Raw genomic sequence first — 17,500 nt, 5'->3', positions numbered from 1 at the left:
CCCACATCGCACCCTATACCCTATACACTGCACCTATTTTTGACAAGGGAACATAGTTAAAAGTGTCCCAATTTGGGACCCGTAGATTTTCCAAAACCCTGTGACCAAAACCCTGTGACCAGGCTACCGGAAAACTACATGTCTTTAACTAGCACACGGAGCTGAAATCAAGCTGAAATCAACTCAGAATTTTAAAACGTGTTCCTCTGAAATTGTAGTTCAGGGCTGTGTTTTTAATCTCGTCTGCCTGCCCTCTAGTGGTTAGAGCGTTGAGCCGGTAACCTAAAAGGTTCCTGGATTGAATCCCTGAGCTGACAAGAAAAAAATCTGTCGTTCTGCCCCTGAACAAAGGCAGTTAACCTACTGTTCCTAGACCAGTTAACCCACTGTTCCTAGACCAGTTAACCTACTGTTCCTTGACCAGTTAACCCACTGTTCCTAGACCAGTTAACCCACGATTCCTAGACCAGTTAACCCACTGTTCCTAGACCAGTTAACCCACTGTTCCTTGACCAGTTAACCCACTGTTCCTAGACCAGTTAACCCACGATTCCTAGACCAGTTAACCCACTGTTCCTAGACCAGTTAACCCACTGTTCCTAGACCAGTTAACCCACTGTTCCTATACCAGTTAACCCACTGTTCCTAGGCCAGTTAACCCACTGTTCCTAGACCAGTTAACCCACTGTTCCTAGACCAGTTAACCCACTGTTCCTAGACCAGTTAACCCACTGTTCCTAGACCAGTTAACCCACTGTTCCTAGACCAGTTAACCCACTGTTCCTAGACCAGTTAACCCACTGTTCCCCGGGCCCTGAACAAAGGCAGTTAACCTACTGTTCCTTGACCAGTTAACCCACTGTTCCTAGACCAGTTAACCCACTGTTCCTAGACCAGTTAACCCACTGTTCCTAGAGGCAGCCGTTGTAAATAAGAATTTGTTCTTAACTGACTTGTCCAGTTAAATAAAGTTAAAATATAAAAATGGCACCTTATTCCCTATTTAGTGCACTACTTTTGACCAAGGCCCAAACTAGTGCACTACATACGGAATGGGGTTCCATTTGGGAAAGCTAGTGTTGATCTCTGAGACCTTATTATCTTGATTGCAGGGTGACTAGACCAGCAGCAATGCAGCCACAATACAGATGGCGTATTAACAGGGGAGAGAATCGACCCTAGTTCTACACCTCGTTATTAACCAGACATGGGGAATATAGACTCTTGGACTTTGCAGTTCAAACCTACATGGTATTATATTTCATTAAGGTCACCCTTGCTGTCAGGACCACTCAAATTAATTACTTCATTATTTTATGCTAAACTTTAAAATGATGAATGAAAAATGAACGCTACCCCTTCGTTAATGTAGCTGGTGTTGAAGGAGTATTGGAGGGGTGTTGGAGGGGGAGAGGGGTGTTGAAGGGTTGTTGGAGGGGGAGGGGTGTTGGAGGGGGGAAGGGGTGTTGGAAGGGGAGAGGGGTGTTGGAGGGGAAGAGGGGTGTTGGAGGGGGAGAGGGGTGTTGAAGGAGTATTGGAGGGGTGTAGGAGGGGGAGAGATTGGTGTTGAAGGGTTGTTGGAGGGGGAGGGGTGTTAGAGTGGGAGAGGGTGTTGGAGGGGGAGAGGGGTGTTGAAGGGTTGTTGGAGGGGAGGGGAGTTGGAGGGGGGAGGGGTGTTGGAGGGGGAGAGGGGTGTTGAAAGCGGAGAGGTGTTGGAGGGGTGTTGAAGGGTTGTTGGAGGGGCAGTGGTGTTGGAGGCGGAGAGGGGTGTTGGAGGCGGAGAGGGGTGTTGGAGGGGGAGAGGGGTGTTGAAAGCGGAGAGGTGTTGGAGGGGGAGAGGGGTGTTGAAGGGTTGTTGGAGGGGCAGGGGTGTTGGAGGCGGAGATGGGTGTTGGAGGAGGAGAGGGGTGTTGGAGGGGCAGGGGTGTTGAAGGGTTGTTGGAGGGGGAGAGGGGTGTTGGAGGGGGAGGGGTGTTGGAGGGGGAGAGGGGTGTTGAAAGCGGAGAGGTGTTGGAGGGGGAGAGGGGTGTTGAAGGGTTGTTGGAGGAGGAGAGGGGTGTTGGAGGGGAGGGGTGTTGAAGGCAGAGAGGGGTGTTGAAGGGTTGTTGAAGGGGGAGAGGGGTGTTGGAGGCGGAGAGGGGTGTTGGAGGCGGAGAGGGGTGTTGGAGGGGGAGGGGTGTTGGAGGGGGAGAGGGGTGTTGAAGGTTTGTTGGAGGGGGAGAGGGGTGTTGGAGGGGGAGGGGTGTTGAAGGGTTGTTGGAGGGGGAGAGAGGTGTTGCAGGGGAAGAGGGGTGTTGAAGGGTTGTTGGAGGGGGAGAGGGGTGTTGGAGGGGGAGGGGTGTTGAAGGGGGAGAGGGGTGTTGAAGGCGGAGAGGTGTTGGAGGGGGAGAGGGGTGTTGAAGGGTTGTTGGAGGGGGAGAGGGGGAGAGGGGTGTTGGAGGGGGAGAGGGGTGTTGGAGGTGGAGAGGGGTGTTGGAGGGGGAGGGGTGATGGAGGCGGAGAGGGGTGTTGGGGGCGGAGAGGGGTGTTGGAGGCGGAGAGGGGTGTTGGAGGGGGAGAGTGGTGTTGGAGGGGGAGAGGGGTGTTGGAGGGGGAGGGGTGTTGGAGAGTGGTGTTGGAGGGGGAAAGTGGTGTTGGAGGGGGAGAGGGGTGTTGGAGGGGTGTTTGAGGGGGAGAGGGGTAGAGGGGTGTTGAAGGGTTGTTGTAGGGGTGTTGGAGGCGGAGAGGGGTGTTGGAGATGGGTGTTGGAGGCGGAGAGGGGTGTTGGAGGCGGAGAGGGGTGTTGGAGGGGGAGGGTTGTTGGAGGCGGAGAGGGGTGTTGGAGGCGGAGAGTGGTGTTTGGAGGGGTAGGGGTGTTGAATGGTTGTTGGAGGGGGAGAGGGGTGTTGGAGGCGGAGAGGGGTGTTGGAGGGGGAAGGGTGTTGGAGGGGGGAGGGGTGTTGGAGAGGCAGGGGTGTTGAAGGCAGGGAGGTGTTGGAGGGGGAGAGGGGTGTTGCAGGGGGAGAGGGGTGTTGAAGAGTTGTTGGAGGGGGAGAGGGGTGTTGAAGGAGGAGAGGTGTTGGAGGGGGAGAGGGGTGTTGGAGGCGGACAGGGGTGTTGGAGGCGGAGAGGGGTGTTGGAGGCGGAGAGGGGTGTTGAAGGGTTGTTGGAGGGGAGAGGGTTGTTGGAGGGGGAGAGGGGTGTTGGAGGGGGAGGGGTGTTGGAGGCGGAGAGAGGTGTTGGAGGGGGAGGGGTGTTGGAGGGGGAGAGGGGTGTTGTAGGCGGAGAGGTGTTGGAGGGGGAGAGGGGTGTTTAAGGGTTGTTGGAGGGGGAGAGGGGTGTTGGAGGGGGAGGGGTGTTGAAAGGTTGTTGGAGGGGGAGAGAGGTGTTGCAGGTGGAGAGGGGTGTTGAAGGGTTGTTGGAGGGGGAGAGGGGTGTTGGAGGGGGAGGGGTGTTGGAGGGGGAGAGGGGTGTTGAAGGGTTGTTGGAGGGGGAGAGGGGGAGAGGGGTGTTGGAGGCGGAGAGGGGTGTTGGAGGGGGAGAGGGGTGTTGGAGGGGGAGGGGTGTTGGAGGCGGAGAGGGGTGTTGGGGGCGGAGAGGGGTGTTGGAGGGGGAGAGGGGTGTTGGAGGGGGAGAGGGGTGTTGGAGGGGGAGGGGTGTTGGAGGCGGAGAGGGGTGTTGGGGGCGGAGAGGGGTGTTGGAGGCTGAGAGGGGTGTTGGAGGGGGAGAGTGGTGTTGGAGGGGGAGAGGGGTGTTGGAGGGGGAGGGGTGTTGGAGAGTGGTGTTGGAGGGGGAAAGTGGTGTTGGAGGGGGAGAGGGGTGTTGGAGGGGTGTTTGAGGGGGAGAGGGGTAGAGGGGTGTTGAAGGGTTGTTGTAGGGGTGTTGGAGGCGGAGAGGGGTGTTGGAGAGGGGTGTTGGAGGCGGAGAGGGGTGTTGGAGGCGGAGAGGGGTGTTGGAGGGGGAGAGGTGTTGGAGGCGGAGAGGGGTGTTGGAGGCGGAGAGTGGTGTTGGAGGGGTAGGGGTGTTGAAGGGTTGTTGGAGGGGGAGAGGGGTGTTGGAGGGGGAGAGGGGTGTTGAAGGCGGAGAAGTGTTGGAGGGGGAGAGGGGTGTTGAAGGGGGAGAGGGGTGTTGAAGGGTTGTTGGAGGGGGAGAGGGGTGTTTGAGGCGGAGAGGGGTGTTGGAGAGGTGTTGGAGGGGGAGAGTGGTGTTGGAGGGGTGTTGAAGGGTTGTTGGAGGGGGAGAGGGTTGTTGGAGGGGGAGAGGGGTGTTGGAGGGGGAGGGGTGTTGGAGGCGGAGAGGGGTGTTGGAGGGGGAGGGGTGTTGGAGGGGGAGAGGGGTGTTGTAGGCGGAGAGGTGTTGGAGGGGGAGAGGGGTGTTTAAGGGTTGTTGGAGGGGGAGAGGGGTGTTGGAGGGGGAGAGGTGTTGAAGGGTTGTTGGAGGGGGAGAGAGGTGTTGCAGGGGGAGAGGGGTGTTGAAGGGTTGTTGGAGGGGGAGGGGTGTTGGAGGCGGAGAGAGGTGTTGGAGGGGGAGGGGTGTTGGAGGGGGAGAGGGGTGTTGTAGGCGGAGAGGTGTTGGAGGGGGAGAGGGGTGTTTAAGGGTTGTTGGAGGGGGAGAGGGGTGTTGGAGGGGGAGGGGTGTTGAAAGGTTGTTGGAGGGGGAGAGAGGTGTTGCAGGTGGAGAGGGGTGTTGAAGGGTTGTTGGAGGGGGAGAGGGGTGTTGGAGGGGGAGGGGTGTTGGAGGGGGAGAGGGGTGTTGAAGGGTTGTTGGAGGGGGAGAGGGGGAGAGGGGTGTTGGAGGCGGAGAGGGGTGTTGGAGGGGGAGAGGGGTGTTGGAGGGGGAGAGGGGTGTTGGAGGGGGAGGGGTGTTGGAGGCGGAGAGGGGTGTTGGGGGCGGAGAGGGGTGTTGGAGGGGGAGAGGGGTGTTGGAGGGGGAGAGGGGTGTTGGAGGGGGAGGGGTGTTGGAGGCGGAGAGGGGTGTTGGGGGCGGAGAGGGGTGTTGGAGGCTGAGAGGGGTGTTGGAGGGGGAGAGTGGTGTTGGAGGGGGAGAGGGGTGTTGGAGGGGGAGGGGTGTTGGAGAGTGGTGTTGGAGGGGGAAAGTGGTGTTGGAGGGGGAGAGGGGTGTTGGAGGGGTGTTTGAGGGGGAGAGGGGTAGAGGGGTGTTGAAGGGTTGTTGTAGGGGTGTTGGAGGCGGAGAGGGGTGTTGGAGAGGGGTGTTGGAGGCGGAGAGGGGTGTTGGAGGCGGAGAGGGGTGTTGGAGGGGGAGAGGTGTTGGAGGCGGAGAGGGGTGTTGGAGGCGGAGAGTGGTGTTGGAGGGGTAGGGGTGTTGAAGGGTTGTTGGAGGGGGAGAGGGGTGTTGGAGGGGGAGAGGGGTGTTGAAGGCGGAGAAGTGTTGGAGGGGGAGAGGGGTGTTGAAGGGTTGTTGGAGGGGGAGAGGGGTGTTTGAGGCGGAGAGGGGTGTTGGAGAGGTGTTGGAGGGGGAGAGTGGTGTTGGAGGGGTGTTGAAGGGTTGTTGGAGGGGGAGAGGGTTGTTGGAGGGGGAGAGGGGTGTTGGAGGGGGAGGGGTGTTGGAGGCGGAGAGGGGTGTTGGAGGGGGAGGGGTGTTGGAGGGGGAGAGGGGTGTTGTAGGCGGAGAGGTGTTGGAGGGGGAGAGGGGTGTTTAAGGGTTGTTGGAGGGGGAGAGGGGTGTTGGAGGGGGAGAGGTGTTGAAGGGTTGTTGGAGGGGGAGAGAGGTGTTGCAGGGGGAGAGGGGTGTTGAAGGGTTGTTGGAGGGGGAGAGGGGTGTTGGAGGGGGAGGGGTGTTGTAGGGGGACAGGGGTGTTGAAGGCGGAGAGGTGTTGGAGGGGGAGAGGGGTGTTGAAGGGTTGTTGGAGGGGGAGAGGGGGAGAGGGGTGTTGGAGGCGGAGAGGGGTGTTGGAGGGGGAGAGGGGTGTTGGATTGGGAGAGGGGTGTTGGAGGCGGAGAGGGGTGTTGGAGGGGAGGGGTGTAGGAGGCGGAGAGGGGTGTTGGGGGCGGAGAGGGGTGTTGGAGGCGGAGAGGGGTGTTGGAGGGGGAGAGTGGTGTTGGAGGGGGAGAGGGGTGTTGGAGGGGGAGGGGTGTTGGAGAGTGGTGTTGGAGGGGGATAGGGGTGTTGGAGGTGTTTGAGGGGAGGGGGGTGTTTGAGGGGGAGAGGGGGAGAGGGGTGTTGAAGGGTTGTTGTAGGGGTGTTGGAGGCGGAGAGGGGTGTTGGAGAGGGGTGTTGGAGGCGGAGAGGGGTGTTGGAGGCGGAGAGGGGTGTTGGAGGGGGAGAGGTGTTGGAGGCGGAGAGGGGTGTTGGAGGCGGAGAGTGGTGTTGGAGGGGTAGGGGTGTTGAAGGATTGTTGGAGGGGGAGAGGGGTGTTGGAGGCGGAGAGTGGTGTTGGAGGGGAAGAGTGGTGTTGGAGGGGGAGGGGTGTTGGAGGCGGAGAGGGGTGTTGGATGGGGAAGGGTGTTGGAGGGGGAGAGGGGTGTTGGAGGGGCAGGGGTGTTGAAGGCGGGGAGGTGTTGGAGGGGGAGAGGGGTGTTGCAGGGGGAGAGGGGTGTTGAAGAGTTGTTGGAGGGTTAGAGTGGTGTTGGAGGGGGAGAGGGGTGTTGAAGGCGGAGAGGTGTTGGAGGGGGAGAGGGGTGTTGAAGGGTTGTTGGAGGGGGAGAGGGGTGTTGGAGGCGGAGAGGGGTGTTGGAGCGGTGTTGGAGGGGGAGAGTGGTGTTGGAGGGGGAGGGGTGTTGAAGGGTTGTTGGAGGGGGAGAGGGTTGTTGGAGGGGGAGAGGGGTGTTGGAGGGGGAGGGGTGTTTGAGGCGGAGAGGGGTGTTGGAGGGGGAGGGGTGTTGGAGGCGGAGAGGGGTGTTGGATGCGTAGAGGGGTCTTGGGGGCGGAGAGGGGTGTTGGAGGCGGAGAGGGGTAATGGAGAGGGAGAGTGGTGTTGGAGGGGGAGAGGGGTGTTGGAGGGGGAGGGGGAGGGGTGTTGGAGAGTGGTGTTGGAGGGGGAGAGTGGTGTTGGAGGGGGAGAGGGGTGTTGGAGGGGTGTTTGAGGGGGAGAGGGGTGTTGAAGGGTTGTTGGAGGGGTGTTGGAGGCGGAGAGGGGTTTTGGAGAGGGGTGTTGGAGGCGGAGAGGGGTGTTGGAGGCGGAGAGGTGTGTTGGATGGGGAGGGGTGTTGGAGGCGGAGAGGGGTGTTGGAGGCGGAGAGTGGTGTTGGAGGGGTAGGGGTGTTGAAGAGTTGTTGGAGGGGGAGAGGGGTGTTGGAGGCGGAGAGTGGTGTTGGAGGGGAAGAGTGGTGTTGGAGGGGGAGAGTGATGTTGGAGGGGGAGGGGTGTTGGAGGCGGAGAGGGGTGTTGGAGGGGGAGAGTGATGTTGGAGGGGGAGGGGTGTTGAAGTGTTGTTGGAGGGGGAGGGGTGTTGAAGGGATGTTGGAGGGGAGAGGGGTGTTAGAGGCGGAGAGGGGTGTTGGATGGGGAAGGGTGTTGGAGGGGGAGAGGGGTGTTGGAGGGGCAGGGGTGTTGAAGGCGGGGAGGTGTTGGAGGGGGAGAGGGGTGTTGCAGGGGGAGAGGGGTGTTGAAGGGGGAGAGTGATGTTGGAGGGGGAGGGGTGTTGAAGTGTTGTTGGAGGGGGAGGGGTGTTGAAGTGTTGTTGGAGGGGGAGGGGTGTTGGAGGGGAGAGGGGTGTTGGAGGCGGAGAGGGGTGTTGGAGGGGGAGGGGTGTTGGAGGGGGAGGGGGAGGGGTGTTGGAGGCAGAGAGGTGTTGGAGGGGGAGAGGGGTGTTGGAGGGGGAGAGGAGTGTTGGAGGCGGAGAGGCATGTTGAAGGGGTGTTGGAGGGGGAGGGGGGTGTTGGGGGGGGAGAGGGGTACAGGTTTTGCCTCAGGACCTATAAACTTCAGACATAACTCATTAAGAGTAGTCTGGGACTAGACCTCTTAACTAGAGTCATTTAGCCCCAGACACCCAGGCCTTTCTTTAAACCTTAATTAGGCATGGCCTGCTTTAATTTGAGGATTGTTAAGGTTCTGCTAGAGGCCCAAGGGGACCAAGGACAGAGTAGAAGTTAGTGTGCCCTCCAAAATTCAGTTAACTACTTGTCGTGACGTGACTATCATTAATGTGATGTCTGCTATTTATCTAATAATTTCCTAGTAAGTTTAAATATTACTCAATTCAATTATTAATGTGACAATTAACTAATTAGCATTTTGGGGCACCACGGGAACAGTTGCTTACCGAATGACTATCTCCCGACTTAAACTCTAAAGATCTATAAATTTATCTTACATTAATAACTGTCAATCATCAATAACAGTCAATTATTAATTATTACCACATCAGTCTCATTTGGAACGTCGCAATATTCCTGGATCTGCAAGAACCTTAGTGTTGAATCAGCGATACTCAAATTGGCTTAATTATGCATTTACTAACTAACTAAATAATCACACAGAAAAACATAAACATACACACACACACACACGGTATAGGTTATTGATTACTAACATAATGCAATGAAAACAGGTCCCTAGTGGACTAACAAAAACAAAAAAATGACTGTTTGATTTCACAATGGAAGGGAAGGGTAGGTAAGGAGAGGGAGAGACAAACAGATTTAACTTATCGTACCTACACTTTCAAAAGTTTGGGGTCACTTAGAAATGTCCTTGTTTTTGAAAGAAAAGCGAGAAAAAAAAATCCATTAAAATAACATCAAATTGATCCAAAGTACAGTGTAGACATTTTTAATGTTGTAAATGACTATTGTACCTGGAAACGGCTAATTTTTATGGAATATCTACATAGGTGTACAGAGGCTCATTATCAGCAACAGCCATTTGAAACTATGCTCACCCTAACAACCGCTCATTCAGATTAGAAATGCAATATACATATTTACGCTTAGATGTCTTTCTCTGTCGTCTCTCTGTTGAAACCACTCCATCCGTCTATGGAAAGTATTTAGATGTCTCTACAGTAGTTGTCCTTCTTAGTTGTATGCCTCTTTGTCTTGGAGTGTTCTTAGAATGGATACTTCAGGTGTCCCACACGGTGGTGAGAGGGATCTGTTCTTCAATCTCAAATTGTCCTAGACTACTTTTACTTACCTAGCTGCAGACTGTGAATGTTTGGTCTTCACCTTATTCTATCGTTGAGAGTTTCAGAGGGTTCTGCTATTTTCTGTTCTTGTAGTTTGAACCATTTCAACGTTTGGACCACGTCCTCAAGTTCTCTGGTCTGTGTTTAAATTCTCAGCAAGTCTTATCTAAGCCCTCTGGCCTGAAAGGCGATTCCATCTTGTTGACACGAACACTGAGCTCACTTTGGCGTAGGTTTGCAAGAAAAAACCTTCTCATTTAGAAGACTAAAATCACATTGCTATCTTTTCAAAAATAGTTTCATATTTAATCATATACGTTTTACAACATGTAGAAGTACTGTACGTGGGGCGGCAGTAAACCTATTGGGTAGAGCGCTCGGTTGTTGGATCGAATCCCCAAGCTGACAAGGTAAAAAAAACTGTTGTTCTGCCCCTGAACAAGGAGGTAATCCCCGGTAGGCAGAATTTGTTCTTATTAGAATTTGTTCTTATTAACCGACTAAATGTAAAATACAAAAAAAAAAAAGTTTTTGATAATTACAGTGTGAAAGCTCTTAAAGTTACAATGTTACCGTTATAATGTTTTTCCAATCATTTCAATGACATCACAAAATAGTTAATTTCCCATATTCCATCTTTCATCATTCCCAACATTCGGATGTTGAAATATATTGTCCCAATGGTCATTGTTTGATGTTGAATTTTTTGGGGCAAGAGTCTATCTGTAACTACTACTACTACAGCTCTCAGGGACGTTTTCTACAGCTCTCAGGGAGGTTTTCTACAGCTCTCGGGGACGTTTTCTACAGCTCTCAGGGAGGTTTCCTACAGCTCTCAGGGAGGTTTCCTACAGCTCTCAGGTAGGTTTCCTACAGCTCTCAGGGACGTTTTCTACAGCTCTCAGGGAGGTTTTCTACAGGTCTCGGGGACGTTTTCTACAGGTCTCATGGAGGTTTCCTACAGCTCTCAGGGAGGTTTCCTACAGCTCTCAGGGAGGTTTCCTACAGCTCTCAGGGAGGTTTCCTACAGCTCTCAGGGATGTTTCCTACAACTCTCAGGGAGGTTTTCTACAGCTCTCAGGGAGGTTTCCTACAACTCTCAGGGAGGTTTCCTACAGCTCTCAGGGAGGTTTCCTACAGCTCTCAGAGAGGTTTCCTACAGTTCTCAGGGAGGTTTCCTATAGCTCTCAGGGAGGTTTCCTATATAGTGTACCACTTTTGATCAAGGCCCCAGGGAATATAGGGACCATAGGTATTATAGGGCTCTTGTGAATAGCAGTGCACTATCTAGGGAATATGGAGCCATTTGGGGTGCGGCCTTAACCTCTTAATTTAAAGTTTGAGGTAATTCCATTGGGCAAAGCTGCCAGCTCAATGTCCAATGAGATTGCTGTTTTATTGCATTGTCAACTAACTTGAATTCAATTTAAAATCAACCAAACATGGAAAAACTACAGTCGATGTCTGGTTCAAACCTAAGTTGAAACAAGACAATTACATACATTAATGAGTTATTTCAAATGCGATTGAAACAGAAACCAACATTGATACAACTTTAATTGCGTTGATCGGGTGTGGATGAATAACACAGAAACAACATTTACACAACATAAACTGATCCATTTGACCTTCTGTATTCTCTCTAAGCTGATTGGCTTATTTTTAATTGAGTCGGCCATCCGTTTACTATGGTCTCGATTCTTGTATTCTCAGACAACATTCAATAGTCTTCAGACATATTATAGCGCTTCTCTTCAGTATCTTCTGTCCTATTGGGCCTTCGATGAGACACAGGGCTTAGCTGGTCTGGCTGTCCTCTGGTGTGGTGATAGAGGGGGGAAAGCTTACCTCTCCTGGGGTGTGTTTTATGTTTCTCCTCTCTGTCTCTGTCAGCATTAAAAGGGTTGCTGTCAATTCTGTTGTTTTTTTTTGTCTGTTTTTAAGCTGAGATGTGGTTGGCCTATACTGTCCTCTTTGCAACCTTTTTGAACTAACTTTTTGGGATGACATGTCTGTTTTTACATATACTTGTACCACGACGTAGTTGAATACTGAATTCTGATTGGCTGAAAGGGCATTCTAGAGTGTGCGTTAATTGCAGATATACAGACTGTTGGAAAAGATTATTGGACACCTCTGAAGTAGTTTCACAAACAGTTGGAATAGATCCATTAAACTTCAATGAATAAGTCAATAACAGTATGCTGTTATTTTCTCTTTCAGCTCCTATGTGTGGTGGTCAGCTGAGAGGCCCGAACGGCATCATCACATCACCAAACTACCCTGTCCAGTATGACAACAATGCTAACTGCACCTGGGTCATCATCGCTACAGACACCACCAAGGTATGGTCTCACATTGCTAATGCTATACGCTAATACTGAAAATGCTGTGCTAATGTTGCTATGCTATAATATGCTAATACAGTAATATGTACAGTACAGAACTGACGCGCTAATATGCTAAATGCTAATATTGACTACTTCATGTTAATGTGGCTATGCTATGCTAATACAGTGCCTTGCGAAAGTATTCGGCCCCCTTGAACTTTGCGACCTTTTGCCACATTTCAGTCTTCAAACATAAAGATATAAAACTGTATTTTTTTGTGAAGAATCAACAACAAGTGGGACACAATCATGAAGTGGAACGACATTTATTGGATATTTCAACTTTTTTAACAAATGAAAAACTGAAAAATTGACCGTGCAAAATTATTCAGCCCCTTTACTTTCAGTGCAGCAAACTCTCTCCAGAAGTTCAGTGAGGATCTCTGAATGATCCAATGTTGACCTAAATGACTAATGATGATAAATACAATCCACCTGTGTGTAATCAAGTCTCCGTATAAATGCACCTGCACTGTGATAGTCTCAGAGGTCCGTTAAAAGCGCAGAGAGCATCATGAAGAACAAGGAACACACCAGGCAGGTCCGAGATACTGTTGTGAAGAAGTTTAAAGCCGGATTTGGATACAAAAAGATTTCCCAAGCTTTAAACATCCCAAGGAGCACTGTGCAAGCGATAATATTGAAATGGAAGGAGTATCAGACCACTGCAAATCTACCAAGACCTGGCCGTCCCTCTAAACTTTCAGCTCATACAAGGAGAAGACTGATCAAAGATGCAGCCAAGAGGCCCATGATCACTCTGGATGAACTGCAGAGATCTACAGCTGAGGTGGGAGACTCTGTCCATAGGACAACAATCAGTCGTATATTGCACCAATCTGGCCTTTATGGAAGAGTGGCAAGAAGAAAGCCATTTCTTAAAGATATCCATAAAAAGTGTTGGTTAAAGTTTGCCACAAGCCACCTGGGAGACACACCAAACATGTGGAAGAAGGTGCTCTGGTCAGATGAAACCAAAATTGATCTTTTTGGCAACAATGCAAAATGTTATGTTTGGCGTAAAAGCAACATAGCTGAACACACCATCCCCACTGTCAAACATGGTGGTGGCAGCATCATGGTTTGGGCCTGCTTTTCTTCAGCAGGGACAGGGAAGATGGTTAAAATTGATGGGAAGATGGATGGAGCCAAATACAGGACCATTCTGGAAGAAAACCTGATGGAGTCTGCAAAAGACCTGAGAGTGGGACGGAGATTTGTCTTCCAACAAGACAACGATCCAAAACATAAAGCAAAATCTACAATGGAATGGTTAAAAAATAAACATATCCAGGTGTTAGAATGGCCAAGTCAAAGTCCAGACCTGAATCCAATCGAGAATCTGTGGAAAGAACTGAAAACTGCTGTTCACAAATGCTCTCCATCCAACCTCACTGAGCTCAAGCTGTTTTGCAAGGAGGAATGGGAAAAAATGTCAGTCTCTCGATGTGCAAAATTGATAGAGACATACCCCAAGCGACTTACAGCTGTAATCGCAGCAAAAGGTGGCGCTACAAAGTATTAACTTAAGGGGGCTGAATAATTTTGCACGCCGAATTTTTCAGTTTTTGATTTGTTAAAAAAGTTTGAAATATCCAATAAATGTCGTTCCACTTCATGATTGTGTCCCACTTGTTGTTGATTCTTCAAAAAAAATACAGTTTTATATCTTTATGTTTGAAGCCTGAAATGTGGCAAAAGGTTGCAAAGTTCAAGGGGGCCGAATACTTTCGCAAGGCACTGTATTGGATACTTAATGGTAATGCTATGCTAGCTACGCTAATTCTTACTACTGTTTATGTTGCTACTTGTTTGCTTCTCACAACTAAGCTAAATGTGTGTTGTGCTATCAAAACCTGTTAAGGTCATATGGTTTATTTGAAATGTACGGCACTTGGAATCAATAATATGTCTCCAAACCATCCCTTTAATACGTCTCCAAACCATCCCTTTAATATGTCTCCAAACCATCCCTTTAATATGTCTCCAAACCATCCCTTTAATATGTCTCCAAACCATCCCTTTAATATGTCTCCAAACCATCCCTTTAATATGTATACAAACCATCCCTTTAATATGTATACAAACCATCCCTTTAATATGTATCCAAACCATCCCTTTAATATGTCTCCAACCCATCCCTTTAATGTCTCTAAACCATCCCTTTAATATGTCTCCAAACCATCCCTTTAATATGTCTCTAAACCATCCCTTTAATGTCTCTAAACCATCCCCTTAATCCAAACCATCCCTTTAATCCAAACCATCCCTTTAATATGTCTCCAAACCATCCCTTTAATATGTCTCCAAACCATCCCTTTAATATGTCTCCAAACCATCCCTTTAATATGTCTCCAAACCATCCCTTTAATATGTCTTCTAACCATCCCTTTAATATGTCTCCAAACCATCCCTTTAATATGTCTTCAAACCATCCCTTTTAAATGTCTTCTAACCATCCCTTTAATATGTCTCCAAACCATCCCTTTAATATGTCTTCTAACCATCCCTTTAATATGTATCCAAACCATCCCTTTAATATGTCTTCTAACCATCCCTTTAATATGTCTCCAAACCATCCCTTTAATATGTCTTCTAACCATATTCTTTCCCCACACTGTCAGATTCATGCCATCATCATGTCTGTGACAGCGTGGGCATCGAGGCTAAAACCCATAGTATCCCCACCCTGTTGACTACTTTGACTACGTTAAAATGACCCTGCCCTATGCTTAAAGGTGGACAACAGAGGCTCTATCATTCTACAGTATACGGCCAGATCAGATCAGGGCCCGTTTACACAAAGCATCTCAGAAAAGATTTTGAGAATAAAATCAAATCTAACTTTATTTGTCACATGCGCCAAACACAACATGTGTATAATTTACCACGAAATGCTTATTTACAAGCCCTTAACCAACAGTGCAGTTAAAGAAGAGTTAAGAAAATATTTACCAAATAGACTAAAGTAAGCCTAGTGGTCATATCACGCCCTGACCATAGAGAGCCTTTGTTTCTCTATGGTGTAGTAGGTCAGGGCGTGACTGAGGGGTTATTCTAGTTTATTATTTCTATGTGGGGTTCTAGTTTATTTTTCCTTTGTTGGTGATTTGCATTGATTCCCAATTAGAGGCAGCTGTTAATCGTTGTCTCTAATTGGGGATCATATTTAGGTACCTGTGTCTGTGGGATATTATTTTGTGTTTTGTCACGTCGTCACATTTCGTTGTTATTTGATTTCTTTATTGTTTTGTTTTGGCTACATTTCACTTTATAATTAATATGTGCAACTCAACATCCGCTGCGCCTTGGTCCGTCTCTCCTCACGTATGTGACAGGTCATAAGTATTTAGGCATATAATCGTGAAAAAAGGCCTCACGTTAAAGCATGGCCAAAAGTGCCCGAAAGGCTGTTACATGTTGATATAGATTATTATATATTGATCATGTAGAGAGACTGTTACATGTTGATATAGATTATTATATATTGATCATGTAGAGAGACTGTTACATGTAGGTCTAGATTTTATATATATATATATATATATATATATATATATTGATCATATAGAGAGGCTGTGACATGTAGGTCTAGATTATATATATATATATATATATATATATATATATATATATATATATATATATATATATATATATTGATCATATAGAGAGGCTGTGACATGTAGGTCTAGATTATATATATATAAATATATATATATTGATCATATAGAGAGGCTGTGACATGTAGGTCTATATTATATATATATATATATATATACATATATATATATACATATATATAGATCATACAGAAGCATCAATTAATTATTTGAAAAACTCCAAAGCTATTGCATGTGGCCCAGGAACCACTGACTCACTGCATTTTTCTATTACCAAGACACCAGTTGGTAACTCTTAACTGGTTAGGACATGTCATGAGGTGGTACAATGTCCTGGAAAAGAGAAGGTACAATGCCCTGCAAAGGAGTTGGTACAATGTCCTACAAAGGAGTTGGTACAATGTCCTGGAAAGGAGTTGGAACAATGCCCTGCAAAGGAGTTGGTACAATGTCCTACAAAGGAGTTGGTACAATGTCCTGCAAAGGAGTTGGTACAATGCCCTGCAAAGGAGTTGGTAAAATGCCCTGCAAAAGAGTTGGAACAATGTCCTGCAAAGGAGTTGGCACAATGACCTGCAAAGGAGTTGGTACAATGCCCTGCAAAGGAGTTGGTACAATGTCCTGCAAAGGAGTTGGTACAATGCCCTGCAAAGGAGTTGGTACAATGCCCTGCAAAGGAGTTGGAACAATGTCCTGCAAAGGAGTTGGCACAATGACCTGCAAAGGAGTTGGTACAATGCCCTGCAAAGGAGTTGGTACAATGTCCTGCAAAGGAGTTGGTACAATGTCCTGCAAAGGAGTTGGTACAATGTCCTGCAAAGGAGTTGGAACATTGCCCTGCAAAGGAGTTGGAACAATGCCCTGCAAAGGAGTTGGAACAATGCCCTGCAAAGGAGTTGGTGCAATGTCCTGCAAAGGAGTTGGTACAATGCTCTGCAAAGGAGTTGGTACAATGCCCTGCAAAGGAGTTGGTACAATGCCCTGCAAAGGAGTTGGTACAATGCCCTGCAAAGGAGTTGGAACAATGCCCTGCAAAGGAGTTGGTACAATGTCCTGCAAAGGAGTTGGTACAATGTCCTGCAAAGGAGTTGGTACAATGTCCTGCAAAGGAGTTGGTACAATGTCCTGCAAAGAAGTTGGTACAATGTCCTACAAAGGAGTTGGAACAATGTCCTGCAAAGGAGTTGGAACAATGCCCTGCAAAGGAGTTGGTACAATGTCCTGCAAAGGAGTTGGCACAATGCCCTGCAAAGGAGTTTGGAAGTAATAGCAGATAAAATGAATCTGCCAGATAGGACTCCATCAACAGAAAGATAGATTGAGAATCATCTGTGATGAGGGAGAAGAAGAAGACAGGAAGACAGATGGAGAGCTATTTAGACGAGAGGATATCATGAGAGAGACTTAACCACTGTTACAGAGATGACTTCAGAGGTTCAAGGGCCACAGTGTTAATAAATGTCCTCCTCTGAGCTCAAACAAATGGTTTTACAGATCTGTCCACTTAGCATTGTGGATGAGTCTGGAACATAGTATGAAGAAGGAGGGAGGAGGAGAGGGAGGAGGGAAGAGGAGAGGGAGGAGAGAGGGACGAGAGGATGGCGGAGGGAGGAGGAGGTAGGAGGAGAAGGGGGAGAGGGAGGAGGAGAGGGAGGAGAGGGAGGGAGGAGAGGGAGGAGAGAGGGGCGAGAGGATGGAGGAGGGGAGGGTGAAGGAGGAGAGGGAGGGTGAGGTAGGAGGAGAGGGAGGGAGGAGGTAGGAGGAGGGGAGGGTGGATGAGGTAGGGAGGGAGGGAGGAGGGGAGGGAGGGAGGAGAAGGAGGAGAGGGAGGAGGAGAGGGAGGGGAGGGTGAAGGAGGAGAGGTAGGAGGAGGTAGGAGGAGAGGGAGGGAGGAGCGGGAGGTAGGAGGAGAAGGAGGAGAGGGAGGAGGAGAGGAAGGGGAGTGTGAAGGAGGAGAGGTAGGAGGAGGTAGGAGGAGAGGAACAATGTCCTGCAAAGGAGTTGGCACAATGACCTGCAACGGAGTTGGTACAATGCCCTGCAAAGGAGTTGGTACAATGTCCTGCAAAGGAGTTGGTACAATGCCCTGCAAAGGAGTTGGTACAATGCCCTGCAAAGGAGTTGGTACAATGCCCTGCAAAGGAGTTGGTACAATGTCCTGCAAAGGAGTTGGTACAATGTCCTGCAAAGGAGTTGGTACAATGTCCTGCAAAGGAGTTGGAACAATGCCCTGCAAATGAGTTGGTACAATGTCCTGCAAAGGAGTTGGTACAATGCTCTGCAAAGGAGTTGGTACAATGCTCTGCAAAGGAGTTGGTACAATGCCCTGCAAAGGAGTTGGTACAATGCCCTGCAAAGGAGTTCGTACAATGCCCTGCAAAGGAGTTGGAACAATGCCCTGCAAAGGAGTTGGTACGATG

The 17,500-nt window shown here is 49.7% G+C and overlaps 1 protein-coding gene across 1 annotated transcript in view; it reads left to right on the top strand.

The window, feature by feature from the left end:
- Positions 1 to 17,500, top strand: part of LOC139391626 (CUB and Sushi multiple domains 2) — a 772,990-nt gene that overhangs the window by 386,798 nt on the left and 368,692 nt on the right. The window contains exon 10 of the mRNA XM_071139005.1: positions 11,291 to 11,412. Coding sequence (XP_070995106.1) covers positions 11,291 to 11,412 — 122 coding nt within the window. The remainder of the gene's footprint in view (positions 1 to 11,290; positions 11,413 to 17,500) is intronic.

Source organism: Oncorhynchus clarkii, chromosome 32 (genome assembly GCF_045791955.1).
Source record: "Oncorhynchus clarkii lewisi isolate Uvic-CL-2024 chromosome 32, UVic_Ocla_1.0, whole genome shotgun sequence".
Lineage (NCBI taxonomy): Eukaryota > Metazoa > Chordata > Actinopteri > Salmoniformes > Salmonidae > Oncorhynchus > Oncorhynchus clarkii.
The sequence above is the reverse complement of the archived record's forward strand: the minus strand, read 5'-3'. Positions and strand labels throughout refer to the sequence as shown.